This window comes from Molossus molossus, unplaced genomic scaffold, assembly GCF_014108415.1.
Source record: "Molossus molossus isolate mMolMol1 unplaced genomic scaffold, mMolMol1.p scaffold_m16_p_7, whole genome shotgun sequence".
Taxonomy (NCBI): Eukaryota; Metazoa; Chordata; class Mammalia; order Chiroptera; family Molossidae; genus Molossus; species Molossus molossus.
This window is the reverse complement of record NW_023425401.1, coordinates 309,381-333,343: the sequence shown is the minus strand read 5'-3', so window position 1 is coordinate 333,343 and position 23,963 is coordinate 309,381. Positions and strand designations below refer to the sequence as shown.

Genomic DNA, 23,963 nt, shown 5'->3' with positions numbered 1-23,963 from the left:
TGTCTTCCAAGGTCCCTGGTGAGTCTGCTCTTTAATGCCCCCTAGTTGGCTTCCTGCCACGCCCCATGGATCCCTGTCTCAGGTCTGCTGCTGGGGGAGACACCCAGGAGGTGGAGAGAGACCCAGGGTGAACAGGGCAGTCTGGGTGTGTGGATGGATGTCACTGCACACAGGCTGTCCCTGGGCTGATGCTCCTTCCGGACGCAGGGCTGAGGGGTGGCCTGAGTCTGCTCGGCCATCCCTGCCATTCTGGCCCCTCACCCCCGCCTGTCTTCCCAGAGAGTGCTTGGTATGCCCTCTGGGTCGGGCCAGGGTCCATGAGGCACAGACTGGGGAGGTCGGAGGTCACTCCCTGCAGCTCGCCCCGGCAGATGGCTGCATGGGAGATGTTCCCCCCAGCTGTCTCCATAGATAAGCTCAGCCTTGGCATGGGGGCCAAGGTCTGGCGATAGGGAGATGCCTATCGAGGGAGCAGAAGGTGAGTGCTGAGCAGCTGGTGGGTGTGGCCACTGCCTGGGGTTCCGGGTGCACTCTGGCCCTCCAGGGAGGGAGTCCGCAGGAGGGAGGGAGCAGAGGGCCTCAGGCCTCCCATCTGGGCCTCTGTGCACCGTGGAGCCCAGCAAACTTTCCCTCCGCCCAGAGGAGACTGATGACACTGCATCACACCACCTAACACGTCCCCTCTCTTATCAGGCTGCTAATATTCATTAACAGCAGTTGCTTAGGATGACAGTGCAAGGGCGCGTCCCAGCCGGAGCTGGTGTGGCTGCCGAGGGGGCTGGGGGTGGCAGGGTCTAGTGTCTAGTCTGAGGGGTGGAGGGGAGGTGAATGGAGGGGGTGGGGAGTGGTGGGTGAGGGGCAGGGAGTGGTGGGTGAGGGGGGGTTGGCAAGGCCATGCTGAGCCCACCCCCTGCCCCCCAGCCTGCATTTCCTGGAGCAGAGGCTTCTGTGGGACGGTGGCAGGGTCTCTCGCTGGCTGAGCACTCGGCTTGGGTGTCTCTGGGAGGTGTGTGGAGGGGAGACCCTGCACCTCCAGGGTCATGCAAGTGCATCTCAGAGAGCAGGGCCAAAGCTGGGAGGGGTGAGTGGTGGATCATTAACCAACTGGAAGTCCTGGGAGGTGTGGGGCTCAGCCCATTGGTCCCCAATGCAGTCAGGCCAGGCTGGAGGCTGCCTTGCAGTGCCCCCTGGACTCAGCCCTTAGCTGTGCCTGCCTTCCCGAGGCCTGGCCTCACTTCCGTCTGACCCCTGCCTGGTGCTGGGATGGCAGAGGCCAGCCTGAGGGGCTGGCTGCTCTGGGTCCTGCTGCTGCGGGTGGTGAGTCTGGGGCCTGCGTCCACTCCCTGGTGCCACTCACCGGGGTCCTAGGCAGGGGCTTGTTGGTGATAGTAAGGGAGGGCCTGCATCTAGGGGGCCAGTCTTTGGACATACAGGGGATCCCTGGCACCCCAAAGAAGGGGTGTGGGTGGAGGGGTTCCTGGACTACCCAAGTCTCCAGGTCACAGGTTTAGATGGACACAGGGTTGGATGGGGGCAGCTGGACTGGGTGTGGCCAGGTGCCTCCCATCCCTGGTCTGCTGTGGACACCCTGGCCTGAGGTGGCTGGTGGCTGGCTTCCGAGTCTCCCATGAGGGGATCGGCATCTGGTGCCGGGAGGTCTGGGCTCTGGCTGTCATATCTCTTGCTCACCTGCGGGTCCGGGAGGCCGGCAAAGGCTCTGGGCCCTGGCAGGGAAAGGCAGGGAGGCTGTGCACAGAACCTCCAAGAGGGTCCCTGGTCTCTTGGTGGCCCATGGTGATGGGGATAGTGCCCATGTACTCAGCGCCTGTATCCACGCGACCCCTTGGAATGGGTCCCTGAACTGTGACCTCGCTAAATGCGTATCTTCCGGGTCACCTCCCTCCCCTCAGTGACCTGGTCACTCAGGATGGAGGCCTGGCTGTGCCCCAGACACCCCCAGAGGCCCCAGTGCTGCTCCGCACCCCTCCCCCAGGGCTCCCCGGCTCCCACTGCCCACCGGCCTGCATCCATCCCGGCCCCACGCCCTCCTGCTGCCCTGGCCGAGCGGTGCTGGGCCCACGGCGAGCTCTCTGCTCCACAGGCCCGGGCCCAGCTGTATACGCCCGTCCACCAGCCTGGCTACTGCGCCTTCTACGACGAGTGTGGGAAGAACCCCGAGCTGTCTGGGGGAAGCCTGGCTTCACTGTCCAATGTGTCCTGCCTGTCCAACACGCCTGCCCGCCACGTCACGGGCGACCACCTGGCCCTCCTGCGGCGTGTCTGCCCCCGTCTCTACACCGGACCCAACACCACCTACGCCTGCTGCTCCCGGAAGCAGCTGGTGTCCCTGGAGAACAGCTTGGCGGTCACCAAGGCGCTGCTGACCCGCTGCCCAGCCTGCTCGGACAACTTCGTGAGCCTGCACTGCCACAACACCTGCAGCCCCAACCAGAGCACTTTCATCAACGTGACGCGTGTGGCCGCGCGCGGGGACGGCCAGCCCCCGGCCGTGGTGGCCTACGAGGCCTTCTACCAGCGCAGCTTCGCTGAGCAGACCTACGACTCCTGCAGCCGGGTGCGCATCCCCGCGGCGGCCACTCTGGCCGTGGGCGCCATGTGCGGCGTCTACGGCTCCGCCCTCTGCAATGCCCAGCGCTGGCTCAATTACCAGGGCGACACTGGGAATGGCCTGGCGCCACTGGACATCACCTTCCACCTGTGGGATCCCAGCCAGGCTGCAGGGAGCGTGATGCAGCCTCTAGACGCAGAGCTCACTCCCTGCAACCAGTCCCTGGGCGGCACGACCGCCTGCTCCTGCCAGGACTGTGCCGCGTCTTGCCCGACCATTGCTCAGCCAGAGGCCCTGGACGCCACCTTCCGCCTGGGTCGCATGGCGGGCGGGCAGGCCCTCGTCATCATCCTGTGCTCGGTCCTCGCCGTGCTCACTGCCTTCCTCGTGAGGATGCGCCTGACCTCCAGGGACCGGGACAGGGCGTGGGACCCCAAGGCCAGCCCCAGCCTCTCCAACCAGCTCAGCCTCTCCACGCACACCTTCCTCAGCTCGTGTTTTGAAGGCTGGGGCACGTGGGTGGCCTCGTGGCCGCTGACAGTCCTGCTGGTGTCCACTGCTGTGGTGGCAGCCCTGGCCGGGGGGCTGGCCTTCATGAAACTGACCACGGACCCGGTGGAGCTGTGGTCAGCCCCCAACAGCCAGGCCCGGAGGGAGAAGACATTCCATGACCAGCACTTTGGCCCCTTCTTCCGAACCAACCAGGTGATCCTGACGGCGCCTACCCGGCCCAGCTACAGCTATGACTCCCTGCTGCTGGGGCCCAAGAAGTTCAGCGGGGTGCTGGACACTGACCTGCTGCAGGAGCTGCTGGGGCTGCAGGAGAAGCTGCGGCACCTGCAGGTGTGGTCACCCGAGGAGCAGCGCAACGTGTCTTTGCGGGACTTCTGCTACGCCCCGCTCAACCCGCACAACACCAGCCTGTCCGACTGCTGCATCAATAGCCTCCTGCAGTATTTCCAGAGCAACCACACGCGCCTGCTGCTCACCGCCAACCAGACGCTCACGGGGCAGACCTCCCGGGTGGACTGGAGGGACCACTTCCTCTACTGCGCCAAGTGAGTCCGAGCCTGCTGCAGGCAGCCGCTGGGTGACACGGCCTCCTGGGACCCACGTGGTTCTGTGCCTCGGTCTCGGGGCTGCAGTGCCCCTCGGTGGGGCTCTCACTCGCTGGGGCAGATTCGCACGTGGCCACTGGGCCATTCTGCAGGGCTCCCGACAGAGCAGGGAGCGTCTGTGGTTTGGGTGTCAGGTGCTGTGTCCCAGCATCAGGCTCTGCGCAGGGTGGGTGCCTGGCCTCACACCCACACAGGGAGACCTTTCTGCATGTTGTGCGTTTCCAGCAAGTGGTCTTTTCTTTTTTCCCCTTATTTATTTATTTAAATTAATTAATTTATTTTTGTTACAGATGTTTCCCCTTTTTCACCCACTGATTCCCCCGCCCCCTCCCTCCCTGCCCTGTCCCCACCTTTGTTGTCCATGTCCATTGTTCATGCACACATGCATATAAGTTCTGTGGTTTATCTCCCCCCACCACCCCCTCTTCTGGAGATTGTCGATCTGTACCCCACTTCCACGTCTCTGGGACTACCCCATTGCTCAGACTGTTATGTTCATTATATTCCACAAATAAGTGAGATCATATATATTCCACAAATAAGTGAGATCTTTCCCTGTTTGGCTTGTTTCACTTAGGATAATACTTTCCAGGTCCCTCTATGTCGTCTCAAAGGATAAGAGATCTTTCTTTCTTACAGCTGCATAATACTCCATTGTGTATATGTACCACAGTTTTTTATCCATTCATCTACTGATGGACATTTGGGTTGTTTCCAGATCTTAGCTATTGTAAATACTGCTGCTATGAACATGGGGGTACATATATTCTTTCTGATTGGTGTTTCAGGCTTCTTAGGGTATATTCCTAAAAGTGGGATCACTGGGTCAAATGGCAGTTCAATTTTTAATTTTCTCAGGTAACACCATATTGTTTTCCATAGTGGCTGCACCAGTCTGCATTCCCACCAGCAGTGTACTAGAGTCCCCTTCTCTCCACACCCTCGCCAACACTTGTTTGATGATTTGTTGATGGCGGCCATTCTGACAGGTGTGAGGTGATACCTCATTGTTGTTTTAATTTGCATCTCTCTGATGGTTAGTGATGTTGAGCATTTCTTGAGCATGTCTCTTGGCCATTTGTATGTCCTGTTTGGAGAGGTGTCTGTTTAGTTCCTCTGCCCATTTTTAAATTAGGTTCTTTGTCTTCCTTTTGTTGAGTTGTATGAGCACTTTATATATATTGGAAATTAACCCCTTATCTGATATATCATTGGCAATTATGCTCTCCCATACAGTGGGTAGCCTTTCCATTTTGATGATTGTATCTTTTGCTGTGCAGAAGCTTTTGAGTTTGATGTAGTCTCATGTGTTCATTTTCTCCTTTGTTTCTGTTTCCTTAGGTGATGTATCAGTGAAAATTCTGCTGCGTATGATGTCTGAAATTTTGTTGCCTACATTTTCTTCTAGAATTTTTATAGATTTATGAGTCGCATTTAAGTCTTTTATCCATTTTGAGTTTATTCTTGTGTGTGGTGTAAGTTGATGGTGTAGTTTCATTTTTTTTTGCATGTAGCTGTCCAACTTTCCCAACACCATTTATTAAAGAGACTGTCTTTACTCTACTGTACGCTCTTGCCTCCTTTGTCAAATATTAATTGAGCATATTACCTTGGGTCCATTTCTGGGTTCTCTGTTCTGTTCCACTGGTCTATATGCCTGTTCTTGTGCCAGTACCAGGCTGTTTTGATTATAGTTGCTTTGTAGTATAACCTAATATCTGGTATTGTGATCCCTTCTTTATCCTTCTTTTTCAAGATTGCTGTGGCTATTTGGGTGTCTTTTTTGGTTCCATATGAACTTTTGAAGTATTTGTTCTAGTTCTGTGAAGTATGTCGCTATTTTGATGGGGATTGCATTGAATCTATAGATTGCTTTGGGTAGTATGGACATTTTAATGATGTTGATTCTTCCAATCCATGAACAAGGTATGTGCTTCCACTTTTTTATATATTCCTCTATTTCTTTTTTCAATGACCTGCAGTTTTCTGTGAATAGGTCCTTTATTTCTTTGGTTAAGTTTATTCCTAGGTATCTTAATTTTTTTGCTGCGATGGTAAAAGGGATTGTTTTTTTAGTTTCTCTTTCTGTGAGTTCATCATTGGTGTATAAGAATATCATTGATTTCTTGACGTTAATTTTGTATCCTGCTACTTTGCCAAATTCATTTATGAAGTCTAGTGAATTTTTGATGGAGTCTTTGGGGTTTTAGGTGGTCTTTTCTTAACCGTGAGCTGCCACGTGGTGTGGCAGCCACATCGGTGGCCTGTGGGTACTTTACACACTCGAGAGGGGAAGGGTAAAAAGTGTCCTCCTGAAAGCAGTTCCAACCTTGCAGACCCTCCGCCCCCTGCTTAGAGGGTGCGCCTCGTTTGGGCTGCTTTCTAGGGTCTGTCCTGGACCCCAGGTGCCCTCAGAGCTGCAGGTTGGGGAAGCTCAGACCTGGGTCTCCACCTTTACACTGGCTTTATTTTATGTACATATGTATGTATGTATGTATATATGTATGTATGTATGTATTTATGTATTTATTTATTTAGTGAAGGAGAGAGAGAGAGAGGAATATCGACCAGTTGACTCCTGTACCAGCCTTGACCGGGAATTGAACCGGCAACCTGTTGTTGTATGGGACAGTGCTCCACCCACTGGGCCACCCAGCCAGGGCATGCTGGCTTCATTTAGATTCTGGACGGGCACAACCACTCCTGGGGTCCGATTGTCCCCATTTCAGAGCCAGGGAAACTGAGGCTCAGAGGGGTGTGGTGAACTGCTCAAGGTCACACAGCAACCCATACTCCCAGGACAGCTGGTGACCCAGGGGCCCACTTACCCAGAGCTCAGTTCTGGTACCTGCGCTTGCCGAGGGGACTTTGTTGAAGGTGTGGGACTGGCATGAGGCCACTGGGTTGGCAGACTGTCCACAGGAGAGAAAGATACACTTGGGGTCTGGAGGGAGGAGGAAGCTGAGGGGAGCGTGAGGCCATGTGGGTGGTTGGGACAGGGACTGTCTGGGTCACCCCAGGGGACCATACGTGAGGCTCACCCACCTGCCCCGTCTGGTGGTGAGGTGGTGATGGGGCCTGGGGGTGTGGCTGGTGGGAGGTGAGGTGAGCTCGGGCAGCCCTGGTCCGGGGAGCTCCCGTCCACACTGCATTGGGCCGTGTGAGATTTTACTGGGAGGCAGAGCTCTGACCGCGGGGTCAGGTGGTGGTGCTGGGGCCTGGGGTGGGGCAGGGTGACCAGAGGGGTGCCTGGAAAGGTCCTTCCTCTCCCTCCAGCGCCCCACTCACCTTCAAAGATGGCACGGCCCTGGCCCTGAGCTGCATGGCCGACTACGGGGCCCCCGTCTTTCCTTTCCTCGCCGTGGGGGGCTACAAAGGTAAGCTGGGTCGCCCTGGGGGGGCCAGAAGGGCTAGCATGGGACAGGAGGTGGGAGTGGAGCCTGGCTTCTCGCTGCCCCGGGGCAGCCGTGCTGGGGGCGGGGTGGGGGCAGCCGTGCTGGGGGACATGGTGGGGCAGCCGTGCTGGGGGGCAGGGTGGGGGCAGCCGTGCTGGGGGGCGGCGTAGGGGCTGCAGACCTGCCCCTTCTACCACCTCCTCCGTCCTCTCCCCGCCCTGCTCAGAGCCTCTGGTTTTGTGCCTTTGGCTGAGAGGGAAGAAGGGGTAGGGGTGAGACAATGACTCAGATACAGAAGCTGGAAAAAATAAAAAATAAAAAAGCCCTGACCGGTTTGGCTCAGCGGTTGAATGAAGCGTTGGCCTGCGGACCAGAGAGTCCCGGGTTCGGTTCCTGCTAGGGGCACGTACCAAAAGAAGAAGCTGGAGCAGGGGAGGCAGGGGGTGGCCAGAGGGTGGCTGAACACTTCTTCTCCCAGGGAAAGACTACTCTGAGGCAGATGCCCTGATCTTGACCTTCTCCCTCAACAACTACCCTCCCGGGGATCCCCGGCTGGCCGGGGCCAAGCTCTGGGAGCAGGGCTTCTTGGAGGAGGTTCGAGCCTTTCAGCAGCGAATGGCCGGCACGTTCCAAGTCACGTTCATGGCAGAGGTAGGGGCTTGGAGGCCCACGGCTTTCGGAAGACCCAGGTGGCTTGCCGTGGGTTCCCGCGCCCCCCCCCCCGTCCCCTCCTGAGTGACCTGGGGGAGTCGCCCACTCGGAAGCACTGGTGGTGGGAATGCCGCCTGCAGGGACCACAGCAGTCGAGGGTCAGCAGCTGGGGGTGTGTCCACAGCGCTCCCTGGAGGACGAGATCAGCCGGACCACAGCCCAGGACCTGCCTGTCTTTGCTGTCAGCTACCTGGTCATCTTCTTGTACATCTCCCTGGCCCTGGGCAGCTACACCAGCTGGCGCAGTGTGCTGGTGAGGAGGGGGGGGATGTGGGGTGGGGGCCCTAGAACCTTCCAACCAGAGCACCTGGCTGCAAAGGGACACGTCACAGTGGTCCCCCCGGCTGGCACCTCTCGGGAGTGTGTTTTCTGCTCCCTGGCAGACTCCACTGTGAAATGCAAACCTAGCATGTAAAGTATTTTGCAAGACGTGGCTCGTTCAGCACGGCCCTGCATCAGGAGGCTGACCCAGTCCCGTTGCAGGTGGACGCCAAGGTCACCCTGGGCCTGGGCGGGGTGGCCGTGGTGCTGGGAGCTGTCATGGCCTCCATGGGCCTCTTCTCCTACCTGGGCGTCCCCTCCTCCCTGGTGGTCCTTCAAGTGGTGCCTTTCCTCGTGCTGGCCGTGGGGGCGGACAACATCTTCATCTTCGTCCTCGAGTACCAGGTGAGTGGGCGGGTGTCCCGCGGCCTGACCCCCACCCCAGACGCACCTTCCTGGCCCTGAGGTCCTGCCTCGCCGTGTGGGTATTCCACTCACATGCGTGCTTCGTACCTGCCTGTCGCCCGCACTCGCCCGCGTGCCCTCTGCACGCCTGCCACGTTAGGGCCACCACGAGTCTTTCCGCTGCCACGTAGTGTCCAGGGAAGGACGGGCCAGAGCTGATTTAGCCTCTGCTGTCAGTGAGGGTCCCAGTGGTCACTGGGGCAAGGATGTCACGGACACCCGAAACATGGGCCAGACGTGAGAAGGGGAGGCTGGGACAGCAGTGTCGGGGGGCTGCTCCGACTCGGGCCGGCCGGCCTGCCCCTCAGGCTCAGCGGGTCTCCGGGCGATGAAGGGAGTGAGGGCACGTGCCCCTGGCTGGCCCTGGCCCTGGACCTGCCCCTTGCTGTCCCCCCAGAGGCTGCCGCGGAGGCCGGGGGAGCGGCGGGAGGCCCACATTGGCCGGGCGCTGAGCAGCGTGGGGCCCAGCATGCTCCTCTGCAGCATCTCCGAGGCCATCTGCTTCTTCCTGGGTGAGCCTGGGAAGCCCCTGCCCCACGGGTGCTGCCAGGCCCCGAAGACTGGGGTGCCGGCAGCCCCCGCCTGCCGCACCTGTGTGAGCAGACCCCGTGCCCTGAAAGCCGCCTCTGCCCCCCAGGCGCCCTGACCCCCATGCCCGCCGTGCGGACCTTCGCGCTGACCTCTGGCCTCGCGGTGATCCTGGACTTCCTGCTGCAGATGTCGGCGTTTGTGGCCCTGGTGGCCCTCGATAGCAGGAGGCAGGAGGTAGGGGCCTGCGGGCCAGATTCCGGCCTGGGTGGGCGGCTTCACTTTGTAGAGAAGGCTCAGCGTGGGGCTTGGGCAGGGCCACTGCAGGGCCACGTAGTCCCCAGTGTCCCACAGAAAAGTGATTTTGTTTCGGTCATTTTGGGAAATATGATCGAGCTTCCTAAAGTACATGAGGTCTCGAAACACAGGCTAAGTCAGAGGTTGGGAGGGAGCTGCCGTTTCTGGGACAGCACAGAGCTCAGAGATGCTATGAAGGTAGAAAACGTCACGCTGGCACACAGGAGGGAGGGTGGCGGTCCCCAGGGCCTGCGTTGGTGCCACTTGGGGGGCTCCTCCCACAGGCCTCCTTGCTGGACGTCTGCTGCTGCCTTCGTGCTCAGGAGCTGCCCCCGCAGGGCCAGAGCGAGGGGCTCCTGCTCCGGTTCTTTCGCAAGGTCTATGCTCCCTTCCTGTTGCACCGGGTCACCCGTGTGGTCGTGGTGAGTGGGGCGGCAGGGCAGCTGGGTCCTCACACCCCCCGGCGGGGCAGGGCTGCTGAGCCTGACCCTCGTCTCCCAGTCGTCGGCCAGTGCAGAGCACTCCCAGGTCCTGGGGCTGAAGCACAGGGCGGGGGTGGCGGCAGGACCGAAGTCCAGCTCCAGAATGATTCTAACAGCCAATGAGACCCAGCTCGGGAAGCCGGGAGCCCCCGTGCAGCCCTCTCTCCTGTGGTTCCCTCCGCAGCTGCTGCTGTTCCTGGCCCTGTTCGGGGTGTGTCTCTATTTCATGTGCCACATCAGTGTGGGGCTGGACCAGGAGCTGGCTCTGCCCAAGGTGAGCTGTGCACCGGGCCTCGTCCTCTGGGAGGCGGGAGGGTCTGCCGGGCGAAGCTGGGTGGGCAGCCTGGGCGGGGGGCAGGAGGGGTGCAGGGCTTCTGTGCGGACCTGGGGGGAGACCTTGTCCTGCACGTCTGACACTCTGTCCTCATTAACCACTAACTCCCCTCCCCCTTCCCCCAGCCCCTGGCACCACCCCTCTACTTTGTCTCTGGTTTCGACTCCTCTAGGGACCTCATACAACGTTTGTCCTTTTGTAACCGGCTTATTTCACTCGGCAGAATGTCCTCAAGGTCCACCCACGCTGTAGCAGGTGTCAGAGTGTCCTTCCTTGTTAAGGCGGAATAATATTCATATGTAGCAATGGACACTGGGCTCTCTCCACTTGTAGCTGTCGTGACTCATGCTGCTATGAACACAGGTGCACAGATGTCCCTTTGGGACCCTGCTTTCCATTCTTTTGGATAAATACCCGGAAGTGGGGTTGCTGGATCATAGGTAGTTCTATTTTAAGTTTTTGAGGATTCCCCATACTACCTCCATAGTGGTTACACCAATTTACATTTCTACCAACAGTGCAGGGGGTCCAGTTTCTCCACACCCGTCAATCTTTATTGTTTTCTGTGTTTTGATAGTAGCCATCCTAACTGGTACGAGGTGGTGTCTCATTATAGTTTTTTTTGTTTTTTTTGTTTTTTATCCTCACCCTAGGACATTTTTTGTTCAGATAGAGTGGGAGGGAGAGAGAGAGAGAGAAACATCAACGTGAAAGGGACACATCGAGTGGTCGCCACCTGCACGACCCAACCAGGGCTGGGGTCAAACTGTAACCGGGGTACGTGCCCTTAGCGGGAACCAAACCCAGGCCTCTCTGGACTGTAGGCCGATGCTCTAACCACTGAGCCAAACCGGCCAGGGCTCATCATAGTTTTTATTTGCATTTTGCTAATGACTAATGACGTCGACTTTCTTTCTATGTATCTTTTTTGGTTCTGGGCAATGGCCCTGCACGGGCGGGTGGGCATGTGCCAACTCCACTGGCCAGTACCTGTCTGTCCAAGTCTTCCGCCCATTTCTGAATCAGGTTGGGTTCCCGTTCACATTATTCGTCATTCATGCACAGGAATGCCGCTGATTTTCTATCCAGCACCTTTGCTGAATGTGCTTATGAGTTCTAACAGTTTGTAGTGGAATTTTAGTTTCATGCATATATGTGGTTATGTGATCTATGAACAGATGGCTGTGCTTCTTCCTTCCCGGTCTGCATGCCTTTCATCCCAGCACCATGCGGAACAGCAGTGGCGGCCACGGGCGCCCTTGTTCTGTGCCCGATCTCACTGGAGATACTTCTCCGTTTCTCACCTTTAAATGTGACATTAGTGGTGGGACTTTCATATATGGTCTTTATCATGTTGAGAAACTTCCCGGAGTTTCTTTTATTGGTTGCTTTTAGGGAGAGACAGACAGACAGACAGACAGAGACATCGATTTGTCGTTCCACTTACTGATGCATTCGTTGGTTGTTTCTTGTATGTGCCTCGACTGGGGGTCGAACTTGCACCTTCACGTATCGAGACGATGCTCTAACCCTGAGCTACCTGCTCAGGGCCTGTGTTTAGTTTGATCCAGGAAACTTTGAAAGTCCCCTCTCATTCCCTTCGGTGTGTATTCTATGGCCGTTTTCTTTGTTGTTACCATGGGCGTTCCACTGAACATCCTGAAGCCCTAACACTCTCATTTAAATGGGTAGCAGCCTAACTCCAGTGACATACGACTCTGCTCCCTGACAGCGCTGTCTCCACTTGTCAGCTACTGAGGTCTCAGAATTACACCCTTACCTATTGTGCGCCCCAAACATAGGCTAGTGACTGCACGCAGTAGTCTCCTAAGCCATATACAGACCTAACAGCGGAGTTGCAGGCCAGACGGCTGCAGTACCAGGATTTATCATTGCCGTGTACAGTTGGCTCTCGAACAACATAGGTGAGAGCAGCATGTGTCCCTTCACATGTACATTTTTTCAATAAGTATACCAGAAAAACTTTCGGAGATTTATGACAGTTTGAAAAAACTTGCAGAGGAACGGCGTCTCCCAAAAATGTTGGGAAAAAAAGAAAAAGAAAAGGTTGGATATGTAATGAATGCATAGTATATATGTAGATACCAGTCTATTTTATCATCTACTGCCATAGAACATACACAAGTCTGTTCTACAAAGGTAAACTTTATCAGATCTCACGCACACAAACACTCGCAGACGGTCCATGGTGCCATCTGCAGGTACAGAAATGCCAACAGACAGGAGGGTGCAGTATTAAGTCAGCACACATCAAACCAGCTGTGGCGTGTACGTGTGCTCTGCCCTCACAGTCACATGATCTCCTCCCGTGGCTGTTGCCGTGAGCTCAAGTGTCACTGTGTCCACTTACGACGCGTGTGATGCTGCTCATCTCTGCATGAGAGCTTGTCTCTCCGTAAACTGTGCATCGCGGTAGGAAGCGGTTTCTCCTGGTTCTCGTGCATCTTCCATTGTGTTCAGTATAATACTTTAAACTCTGAATCACACCAGGGATGCTGCAAGTGCTCTCAAAAAGCAGAGAAAAGTCAAGCATCCGAAGAAATAGCCAAAGTGCTTGGTATGTACCTGTGGTTGACAACGAGGACCTGTTTCTACATTGGTTCGGCCCCTGAGGTCTGCAGCTGTAGTTGACCACCACTTCAACATACAAATGAGTCCAGAGTAAGGACCATTGTAAACAAAGAAAAGATTTGCAAAGCCGTTGTTGCAGCTACACCAGCAGGTGCGGAAACCTTGTACTTTTTGTGAAATACCTTTTCATCTGGTATTGAAAATGCAGTTTTTTGTTTTTTTTAGAAATAACTCAGGGCCTGTTGGTGCTTTTTATTTTTTTAATTTTTTCCTCACCCGAGGATATTTTTCCAATTTTTTTGTACAGATAGAGCGGGAGGGAGAGAGAGGAAGGGAGAGAGAGAGAGAAACATCAACGTGAAGGGACACATCGAGTGGCTGCCACCCGCACGACCAACCAGGGCCGGGGACAAACTGCAACTGAGGTACGTGCCCTTAGCAGGAACCGAACCCGGGTCTCTCCGGACCGCAGGCCGACGCTCTAACCGCTGAGCCAAACCGGCCAGGGCGAAAATGCAGTTTTTATTTTCTTTTTAAATATGTTTTTATTGAATTTTGTAGAGGGGGAGAGAGATAGAAACATGGATGTGAGAGACAAACATTATCAGCCGCCTCCTGCACCCCCCCCACCGGGGATGGAGCCCACACCCGGCATGCACCCTGACCGAGAATTGAGCCACGAACTCTCAGTCCATGGGCCGACGCTCATCCACTGAGCCACACCAGCCGGGCATGAAAACAGCTGTTATGTGGGTGCAGGGCTGCCGTAAGAAAGGTTACCTATCAACTCCATGGATTCTAGGACGAGCAAAGCCATTATACAACAAAACGCAAGGAAGGTGAAGGATCTAAGGCTGGAGAGTTTGATTCCAGTAAAGGATGGCTGGAATATTTGAGAAAGAGGTTTGATCTAAAAAAATGTCAAGATAACAGAAGCCGTTTCTGCCGACCCAGAGGCAGCAGACAGTTCCCAGATGCCCCTAAGAGACTCACCGAGGAGACAGGATGTCTGCCTGAGCAGATCTGTGCTACAGATGGAAGTGCCCTGTTCTGGAAGAAAACGTCACAAAAGACATGTGTTAGTAAGGAACAGAAGCAAGTGCCAGGATCGAAGGTGGAAGGGACGGGCTTTTGGCTGCTCTGTGCAAATGCAGTCGGGTGTACGATGCTCAGAACGGCCCCTCTGCGACACTAGTCCTGAGCCTCGAAGGACTGGTCAGACCAGCTGTCAGCTCCGGTTCCACAGGTTCTGGGCAACAGGAGCCTGTTTCTGGATGGGTTCCGTGGAAGCTTTGTCCCCGAGGTCAGGACGTATCTGGCCAGTGAGGCACTGCCTTTACAGCTATTTTGATATTGGACAATGTCCCTGGCCACCCAGGACCCCATGAGTTCAACAGGCATCAACATGGTCCTTCCAACCCTGAACACAACATCCCTAATTCAGCCTCTGGTTCAGGGCTCATCACACTCGGTCTCTATGGAAAGGAGATGGGGAAGAGAACCCCAACAGAGAGGGCATCCTTACGTCTGGGTGGAGCACACCACGGGAGGGGTGCCCTTATTAGAGAAAAGGCCAGGAGAGCCCCCGGCCTGAACAGTGAACTCCTGCTGGAGAGCACTTCGCTGTGCTCGGCTCGCAGGTTGGCAGCACGCTGATCAAGGAAACCACGCTGGAGGCTGGACTCAGCCAGCAAGGGGGGTGGGGTGACAGGCCCCAAGCTGTGGAGCACGGAGAAATCCGAGAGCCCACAGACCACACTAGGGGAGCTCACAGAAAGTGACCGGGCGGAGGTGAGCACAGCAGGAAAGCAGAAGCCTGCGGGTCACTCAGGACCGCCCTGACTTCCTGGACGACAGGGACCCTTCTCTGACACACGGTGGGACAGGTGGCACTGACAGAAACAACTTCAGAGAAATGGAACCGTGAAAAGGTCAGACTCCGAGGGCATGCCCTCCGCCTCCTCGACCTCCTCAGCATGAAGACCCTCATGACGACCACCTTCCACTTAATGCAGAGGTCATCATGCTGCAGGACAGTTGGTCGGCTATGGATGTATGCGAGAGTTTTTTGTGGGGAAATCTAAAAACCGTATAGGAGTCTCCTGTCTGGTCACCATTGCCTCAGGACCCATCCCCTGCACATCCCCTGCTGACATGTTTGCAAGTGGGTAGTCCACCCACACGTGGGCACAAGGTGAATGATATTAATGTACATCAGTAATAGGTTAGTTTTTTTACTATTTTACAAATCGGCTTTCAAAGAACCATATTACCGTACAGAATGTCTCTCTCTCTCATACTTGGAGAAACTATCAGCCTATTATCACAGGTAAGTGTTTTTTAAAAAATGTAGCAATGTTTCCAATATTGTATTACGGATATGACCGTGATACTGTATGCCTAAACATTTTGCAACAATTCATTGATTGGTGTACAAGGCAGGCTTCTGTGAAGCAATCATAACAATTAGACTCAGCTGCCAGAGAGCATGTCGTTACTGTTGTCAGTGCACAAATTGTTAACCTGTAAATAAATAGGAATTTCTTTCCCACATTGTCTTTTCATCCTCACCCGAGGACATTTTTCCATTTTTTGTTCAGATAGAGGGGGAGGGAGAGAGAAAGAAAAACATCGACATGAAAGGGACACATCGAGTGGTCGCCACCCGCACAACCCAACCAGGGCCGGGGACAAACTGTGACCGAGGTACATGCCCTTCGTGGGGACCGAACCTGGGACTCTCTGGACCACAGGCTGATGCTCTAACCGCTGAGCCAAACTGGCCAGGGCTCGCATTGTCTTTTCATCAGTAATATTATAACATCTACAATGTATTGTATCTGATAAGACAATATTGGCATAGGTACTGATTCATGATTTGTCTTGTAAACATGCAAGGCAAACTTATGGGGACAATAAATACAGTCCAGAACTGTAACTGCATTTTCCCTTCCTTATGGTTTTCTTAATAGTAGTTTATTTTCTCTCACTTACTTTATTATAAGAATACAGTATATAATACATACAACCTACAAGATATGTGTTAATTCACTATTACATTATTGATCAGGCTTCTGGTCCACAGTAGTCTATTAGTAGTTAAGTTTTTGAGGAGTCAAAAGTTATAATGGGATTTTCAACGCTGGGGATCGGTGGCCCTAATCCCTGCATGTTCAGGGTCGACTGTATTTACCTTTACCAGGGATTTTTATTTCTTTCTATGGCTGTGAGTTCTACTCTAGTGTCCTTTCCGTTCCACCTGAAGGACTCCCTTTAGCACCCGTGCAGGGCAGGTCTGTGGCAACAGACTCCTCCAGTTGCTGTTGGTCTGGGGATGTCTTAATCTGCCCCGCCTTCATCATAGTCAAAATTGTTTTACTCCCTGATTGTGTTGTTTGGAAACTTCTCTTCAAACCTTCTATTACAGACAGCAAAACAGTATTTTCCATTTCAATGAAAATAAATCTTTTTTTTTTTCTTTATTGATTTTTGGAGAGAGAGAACATCGATTGGCCGCCTCCTGCATGCCCCCACTGGGGATTTGGCCCACAACCCAGACATGTGCCCTGACCGGGAATCAAACTGGCGACCTCTTGTTGCATGGGTCGACGCCCAACCACTGAGCCACACCAGCCAGGCTGAAAATACATCTTTTTTGCACAAGAGTTATTTCTCAGTAGGTGTAACCGCCTCTCATTCTTGAAGAACAGTTTTTCCAGAAATAGGATTCTTGACTGACAGTTCTTTTTCCTTCAGCACTTTGAATATGCAAACCCGCTGCCTGGTGGCTTCCAAGGTTTCTGATGAGATGTTTGTAATCTTATTGGGGATCTTTTTATGTGATGAGTCACTTCTGTCTTATTGCTTTCAGAATTCTCTGTCTTTCAACAGCTGGATTGCAATGTTCCTTGGCATATACTTCTTTTAGCGTGTACCTCTGTGAGTGTGCTTCTGTGAGAATACTTCTGTGAGTGTACCTCTGGGAGTGTAACTCTGTGAGAATACCTCCAGGAGTGTACCTCTATGAGAATACCTCCGTGAGCGTACCTCTGTGAGAATACCTCTGTGAGCGTACCTCTGTGAAAATACCTCTGGGAGCATACCTCTGGGAGCGTACCTCTGTGAGAATACCTCTGGGAGCGTACCTCTGTGAGAGTACCTCTGGGAGTGTACCTCTGTGAGAATACCTCTGGGAGCGTACCTCTGTGAGAATACCTCTGGGAGCGTACCTCTGTGAGAATACCTCTGTGAGCGTACCTCTGTGAGCGTACCTCTGGGAGCGTACCTCTGTGAGAATACCTCTGGGAGCGTACCTCTGTGAGAATACCTCTGTGAGAATATTTCTGTGAGCGTACCTCTGTGAGTGTACCTCTGTGAGAATACTTCTGTGAGTGTACCTCTGTGAGAATACCTCTGTGAGTGTACCTCTGTTCGAATACTTCTGTGAGCATACCTCTGGGAGTGTACCTCTGTGAGAATACCTCTGTGAGAATACTTCTGTGAGTGTACCTCTGTGCGAATACTTCTGTGAGCGTACCTCTGTGCGAATACTTCTGTGAGCATACCTCTGGGAGTGGACCTCTGTGAGAATAACTCCGTGAGAATATTTCTGTGAGCGTACCTCTGGGAGTGTAACTCTGTGAGAATACTTCTGTGAGTGTACTTCTGTAAGCGTCCCTCTCTGGCTATACCCTGTGATTGTGAGCTGGAGTGAGCCCCCAGGATGTATCTGGTCTGACCTCACTGACTGTCCTCCCTTCCAGGACTCGTACCTGCTCGACTATTTCCTCTTTCTGAACCGCTACTTTGAGGTGGGGGCCCCAGTCTACTTTGTCACCACTGGGGGCTACAACTTCTCCAGCAAGGTGGGCATGAACAACATCTGCTCCAGCGCTGGTTGTGAAAGCTTCTCTTTAACCCAGAAGATCCAGTATGCCACTGAGTTCCCTGAGCAGTGAGTGTCCCTGCCCGTGCCTGCGCCCCTGTCTGTGTCCCACCCCCTCCGGCTCCCTTCCTGCCGTCTGACCCCACCCTGCTGCCACACGCTGGGGAAGGCCCAGTGCGCCCCAGAGGGCCCCAGCACTTGCTCTCCTGACCTCCTGCTCCCACCCCAGGTCTTACTTGGCCATCCCGGCCTCCTCCTGGGTGGATGACTTCATCGACTGGCTGACGCCGTCCTCTTGCTGCCGCATCTATATCTCTGGCCCCAACAAGGATGAGTTCTGCCCCTCAACCGTCAGTGAGTGAGAGGCCTCTGCTTAGGGAAACTGAGGCAAACAAAAGGAGAGAACTGGCGAGGCTCCCTTAGCCCCTCACACCCTCCGACAGGGTCATTTGGGGCAGGGCACAGGCTCAGAACACACATGTGGGTAACCAAGCCCAAATGGGTGGATGCCAGCTGCACCCTGGGGACTCACACACTGTGTCTGTCCTGAGTTGTGCCCATGCTCTGGGGGGCATGCTGGCTCTCACGAGGCAGGAGTGGGGAGTGAGCCAAGGTGCCCAAGGCCCTTGGACTGGGGAGGCCCCGTAGGCTGTGGGCTGTTTCTCTGCCCCTGGCTTTCCTTCCTCAACTGTTCGTAGGAGTCAGCTGTTCCTGTGATGCAGACAACTCCCCACAGTTAGAGAGAAACACAGATGCCCTCGGGCACACGGGCGCGTGCCTGCTGCTCACACGGGCCCGTGCCTGGAAGTGAGGGGCACAGAGTGGCGGGAGGGGCCGAGCGGGGGCCAGGCCTGGGTGCCGCGGCCTGTAGCCCCGCTCTGTTTGCAGACTCGCTGGCCTGCCTGAAGAACTGCGTGGGCTTCACCTTCGGCCCTGTGAGGCCCTCGGCGGAACAGTTCCACAAGTACCTTCCCTGGTTCCTCAACGACCCCCCCAACATCAAATGTCCCAAAGGGTAGGCCTGGGTGTGGCTCTGGGGAGGACGGGAGTGGGGGGCACACAGAGGTGGGAGGCTGGTGGAGGGGCCTGGGGGTGGCCTGGTCCCTGGCCGAGCCTTTCCTCTGCCCACCCCCAGCGGCCTGGCAGCATACAGCACCTCGGTGGATTTGGGCCCCGACGGCCAGGTTCTAGGTAAGTGCAGCCTCGCGTGGTGGGGAAGATGCCAGCCAATGGCTCCAGGACCCACGAGCCCCAGGGAACAGCCTCAGTCTGGCATCTTCTCTCCTTCTTCCTTCCTGGGGGCTTCCAGCCACCTTTTTGGAGGTTGTCAGTTACTCGGCTCCTTGTCCTCAGACTTTGCCCATCTGCCCTGCTTCTGCCTCCCCACCCCAACCTTCAGAGCAGCGCTTGGGTCCATGGGAGACCCCTGTGGCTCCGTCCGGCAGAGTCAGGGCTGGTCCAAACCCAGCTGCAGGCCCTTTGCCCAAAGTTTATCATGAATCCCAAAACTGTGGCCGCAGAGCCCTGAGCCCAGGTCCACTGGGGTCCTGAGGGTGCCTGGAGCCGGCTCTGACCTTCCCTTTCTGTTCCCCGGCTGGCGCCAGCCTCACGCTTCATGGCCTACCACAAGCCCCTGAAGAACTCGCAGGACTACACGGAGGCTCTGCGGGCAACGCGGGCACTGGCGGCCAACATCACTGCCGACCTTCGGAAGGTGCCCGGCACCGACCCGGCCTTCGAGGTTTTCCCCTACACGTGAGGCCTGGGCTGTGGGCTGCAGGGGGGCCAGGGGAGGACGGCTCACGCCCTTGATGAGCTGCGCCCTCCTCCTGACGTGGGCCTGGGAGGCCAGGCACCGTGTGTGACAGTGTCCCCACCTGCAGGATCACCAACGTGTTCTACGAGCAGTACCTGACGGTGGTACCTGAGGGGCTCTTCATGCTCGGCCTCTGCCTGTTGCCCACCTTTGCTGTCTGCTGCCTCCTGCTGGGCATGGACCTCCGCTCTGGCCTCCTCAACCTCTTCTCCATCGTCATGATCCTGGTGGACACTGTGGGCTTCATGGCCCTGTGGGGCATCAGCTACAACGCTGTGTCCCTCATCAACCTGGTCACGGTGACTGCCTGGCGCGGGGCATCATGGGGCATGCCCCATTCTGTCTAGGGTGTAAATTCTGCCCACTGGCCTGGGCAGAAACCCCGCCCCCCCAGTCCTCTCGAGGCTGACACCCCCGTCTGCCCACTGGCCTGGGCAGAGACCCCCCAGTCCTCTCGAGGCTGACACCCCCGTCTGCCCACTGGCCTGGGCAGAGACCCCCCAGTCCTCTCGAGGCTGACACCCCCGTCTGCCCACTGGCCTGGGCAGAGACCCCCCAGTCCTCTCGAGGCTGACACCCCCCTCTGCCCACAGGCAGTGGGCATCTCCGTGGAGTTCGTGTCCCACATCACACGCTCCTTCGCGGTCAGCACCAAGCCCACACGGCTGGAGAGGGCCAAGGAGGCGACCATCTCCATGGGCAGTGCGGTGAGTGGGTGGGCGGCTGCAGAAGCCTCTGCCGGCTGCTCCGTGCCCGGCTGACACCGGCCTGTGATCCTAGGTTTTCGCTGGGGTGGCCATGACCAACCTGCCCGGCATCCTCGTTCTGGGCTTGGCCAAGGCCCAGCTCATCCAGATCTTCTTCTTCCGTCTCAACCTCCTCATCACCCTGCTGGGCCTGCTGCACGGCCTGGCCTTCTTGCCCATCATCCTCAGCTACCTGGGTGAGTGAGGGCCTGGCCTCCTGCTGGCACTTCCCACGCCTGGGGAGGAGCCACGGGTGCTGCGTGGGAGCCCGTCCAGGTGCAGTGACTGTGCCTCTGTGTCTGTCCCTCCGCAGGGCCTGATGTCAACACAGCTCTGGTGCTGGAGCAGAGGCGGGCAGAGGAGGTGGTCGCGGCCGGCTCGGCCTCCCGTTCGAAGCCGTCCTCCCCAGCAAGCCAGGACAATGGCGCCCATGACAACCACAGCTTTGAACATTCTGACAAGAGTGTGGGTGGCCTCAGCGACTCTCCATCCCAGTGAGCAGAGCTCCAACCGGGCTCCGGGGTCCACGAGGGCTCCCGTGGGGACCTTGACCCGTCTGCCCCTCAGGGCCTGGGAGAGGGTGTCCCTGTGGGAGTGCCCACATGGGGACTCCCTCTGGACACCAGGTGCACCATGGGCCCTCCACCTGGGCAGCAGGTCCCTGGTTTCCAAGTCATTCAAGCCTTGGTCAGCATAATCTTGCCTCCTTCTTCCCGGGACTTGGGTCTTGGGGTTCGGAAACAGATGCACACTGGTTCCAGACAGACTCTCGCACAGCTGCCCATGTCCACCCCCCTTCCACCTTTATGGGGCAAAAAGGCCCATTATGGTGCAAGTCTTTGACACACTTCAGTGTCCTTGAGAACACAGAGCAGGACCCCACCCTGCAGAAGGCCAGGGAGGGGCTTCCTGCTGGTGGGGGAGGGCAGAACGTTCTGGAAAACACTCTGGTCATGGATTGACCCCACTAGAAAATGCCGTTCCGTTAGGCTCCAACTCCAATGATTATTATTGTTGCCGCTAGTCAGGGCTGCCCGTGTGTCTGCAGGACAGGCAGGCCCTTTCCCGTCTGTCCTACACCTGGAGCGCGGGCCGTGGGCTCAAAGCAGCCCAGCCTGAGCTTCCTGGAAGGATAAGCCGAGGAGCACACCTACTCCATGTGGTGCCGACAGGGAACTTAATAAATGTCTGTGCACATGGGAGACTTACTGTCTGTTGAGCAGAAATTGGGTTTTATGTCTCATATCCTCTGGGTTTAAGACGCTTTTGTTTTTTTTGTTGTTTTTTTTTAATCCTCACCCGAGGACATTTTTCCATTTTTTGTTCAGGCAGAGTGGGAGGGAGAGAGAGGAACAGAGAGAGAGAGAAACATCGATGCGAAAGGGACACATCGAGTGGCTGCCACCCGCACGACCAACCAGGGCCGGGGACAAACTGCAACCGAGGCTCGTGCCCTTAGCGGGAACCGAACCCGGGTCTCTCCAGACCGCAGGCCGACGCTCTAACCGCTGAGCCAAACCGGCCAGGGCTTAAGACGCTTTTTATAAATTACACAAATAATGTGTGTGGGAGGGTGATTGGGGGAGGTACTAGTTTGTGTGTTTCCCTCCCCCTTGCAATAAAGTAGCCATGTCATTATGTGTCCTTCCTTAGAAGTGCTTCTCAGGAGTAGGGGGCAACTTCTGTCAAAATGGGAGGCACAGAGACCCTGGGCAGGGGCCAGCAGTTGCTCACGTTCTGGGAACCGCCTGTGAGGGGACAATGCCCAGAAAACCTGCTGGAGAAGCAAGGTCCATTTGAGGAGGGAGGGACCCAGTGCACCAACCAGCTCCGGGAAGGTCCTGCACAGTGGGTCAGAGTGTCAAGCAACATGGCATCAAGACCTCCCTCCAGCATGTCCTGCTCTGCGTGGGCCCCAGGCCCTGTCCATTCTTCCGCTGTGACCTTGTGTGACGGGAGGACTTGCAAAATAGACATGTCCATGTAGGTACCCATGTCACACAGTAGTCTATCATATGAATGAACACAGTATATATTTTTAAATAAATTCCCCTGCTAGCAGGCAGGCAGAGTATTCCCAATTATTATTATTATTATTTTTAAATCCTCATCTAAGGACATTTGTTTTTGCATTTTATCTTCAGATAGAGTGTGAGGGAGGGAGGAAGAGAGAGAGAAACATCGATGTGAGAGAGACACATTGAGTGGTTGCCACCCCCACAACCCCAACAGGGGCCAAGGACAAAATGCAACCAAGGTATGTGCCCTTAGCAGGAACCGAACCCAGGACTCTCTGGTCCACAGGCTGACTCTCTAACTGCTGAGCCAAACTGGCCAGGGCTTATTATTATTTTTTAATCCTCACCCGAGGATATGTTTCCATTGATTTGAGGGAGGGAGGCGGGGAGGGAGAGAGAGAGAGAGACACATCAATGTGAGAGAGAAACATCGATTGGTTGCCTCGCATATGCGCCCTGACCGGGGAACTGAACCCACCACCTTTTGGCATACAGGGTGACATTCCAACCAACTGAACCACACCGGCCAGGGTACCAATTACTTTTCTACTATAGGCCCATACGCACTTACTTGGAATTCCAAAATCCCAAAAGCTTTGTAAGTTTGGTGGCAAAACCTGACGGGACAAGATGCGTCTATTTATGCACTTCATAAACAGGCTTCCGTAGCCTCCACCCAGCTTGGGGTGAAAAGGATGTATGTCAGCCCATTAGCGAGTTTGGGTACAGGCTACTGCCCCAGCCCTGATGGGATCTAATGTCCAACATAGTGTAAAGATCCAGTTACCTTTCCAAAAAACGTTCTACATTCTGAAATTCAACTCACCTTGGGGTTTCAGGCATGGAACCATGGGCCTGTGCGATGGGCACACTCTTGCACACTTCTTGTTCACATGCGCGAGGGCCTCTCAAGGTGCAGGCAGGAGCCTCCCCAGCGGCCCTGTGCACACGGCCAGCAGCAGGGACAAGTGTGCTTCTCCCCTGTACCAACTCCAACACACACCTCCTCTTGCTTTCTTGGGGGAGGGGTAGCATTATGGGTGATAACCACTTTTGAAATACATTAAAAAAATTTTTTTAAAGAATAGTCTTAGAGCCCTGGCCGGTTTGGCTCAGTGGTTGGAGCATCAGCCTGCAGACCAGACAGTCCTGGGTTTGGTTCCTGCTAGGGGCATGTACCAAGAAAAAAAACAGTCTTAGATTTACGGACAAACTGCAAAGATAGGACACAGTTCCTATATGCCCCATGGCCAGCCCATTGCATTAGTGTGGTACATGTGTCATTGTACAATTAATGAACCGTCAGTGATAATTACTAACAAAAGTCCTTACTTTATTTAGATTTTCCCAGTTTGTTTCTTGTGTCCTTTTCCTGTTCCAGGATCCTATTCAGGACACCACATGTCAGTGTCATGTCTCGTGAGGCTCCTGTGGGCGTGACAGTTTGTCAGACTTTTTGATGACCTGACAATTTGGAGGACTGGTCACCTGTTTTGTAGAATGCCCTTCAAATGGGATTTATTTGGTGTTTCCTGACAAGACTGGGGTGATGGATTTTGGGGAGGAAGAGCACAGAGGTGGGGTGCCATTCTCAGCACATATGAAGGGCATGGACTGTCACCACGGCTGATCACTGTGATGTGACGTTGGTCACCCGACTGAGGTTGTGTCTGTCAGGCGTCTCCTCCCTACAGATGCTCTTTCCTCCCTTTTCCAGGCTGTGCTCTCTGTGGGGAAGTTCCTGTG

General features: G+C 55.2%; 1 protein-coding gene across 1 annotated transcript; it reads left to right on the top strand.

Moving 5' to 3' along the window:
• Window positions 1–874: 874 nt before the first annotated feature.
• On the top strand, window positions 875–21,547 carry NPC1L1 (NPC1 like intracellular cholesterol transporter 1). Its single transcript, XM_036246687.1, has 19 exons — window positions 875–1,317; window positions 2,102–3,627; window positions 6,964–7,064; window positions 7,561–7,733; window positions 7,918–8,046; window positions 8,277–8,459; window positions 8,917–9,031; window positions 9,157–9,284; window positions 9,629–9,766; window positions 10,011–10,100; window positions 17,516–17,706; window positions 17,867–17,991; window positions 18,526–18,652; window positions 18,773–18,828; window positions 19,242–19,392; window positions 19,521–19,752; window positions 20,047–20,160; window positions 20,234–20,396; window positions 20,513–21,547. Exons 1-19 carry the CDS (start codon window positions 1,264–1,266, stop codon window positions 20,695–20,697), a joined length of 3,981 nt encoding a protein of 1,326 aa, XP_036102580.1. The 5' UTR covers window positions 875–1,263; the 3' UTR covers window positions 20,698–21,547.
• Window positions 21,548–23,963: the final 2,416 nt, after the last annotated feature.

Coding starts and splice junctions, on each gene's coding strand:
- NPC1L1 (XM_036246687.1), top strand. CDS start 1,264: ATGGCAGAGGCCAGCCTGAGGGGCTGGCTGCTCTGGGTCCTGCTGCTG. Junction 7,734..7,917: donor AAGTCACGTTCATGGCAGAG/GTAGGGGCTTGG, acceptor GTGTGTCCACAG/CGCTCCCTGGAGGACGAGAT. Junction 8,047..8,276: donor CCAGCTGGCGCAGTGTGCTG/GTGAGGAGGGGG, acceptor GTCCCGTTGCAG/GTGGACGCCAAGGTCACCCT.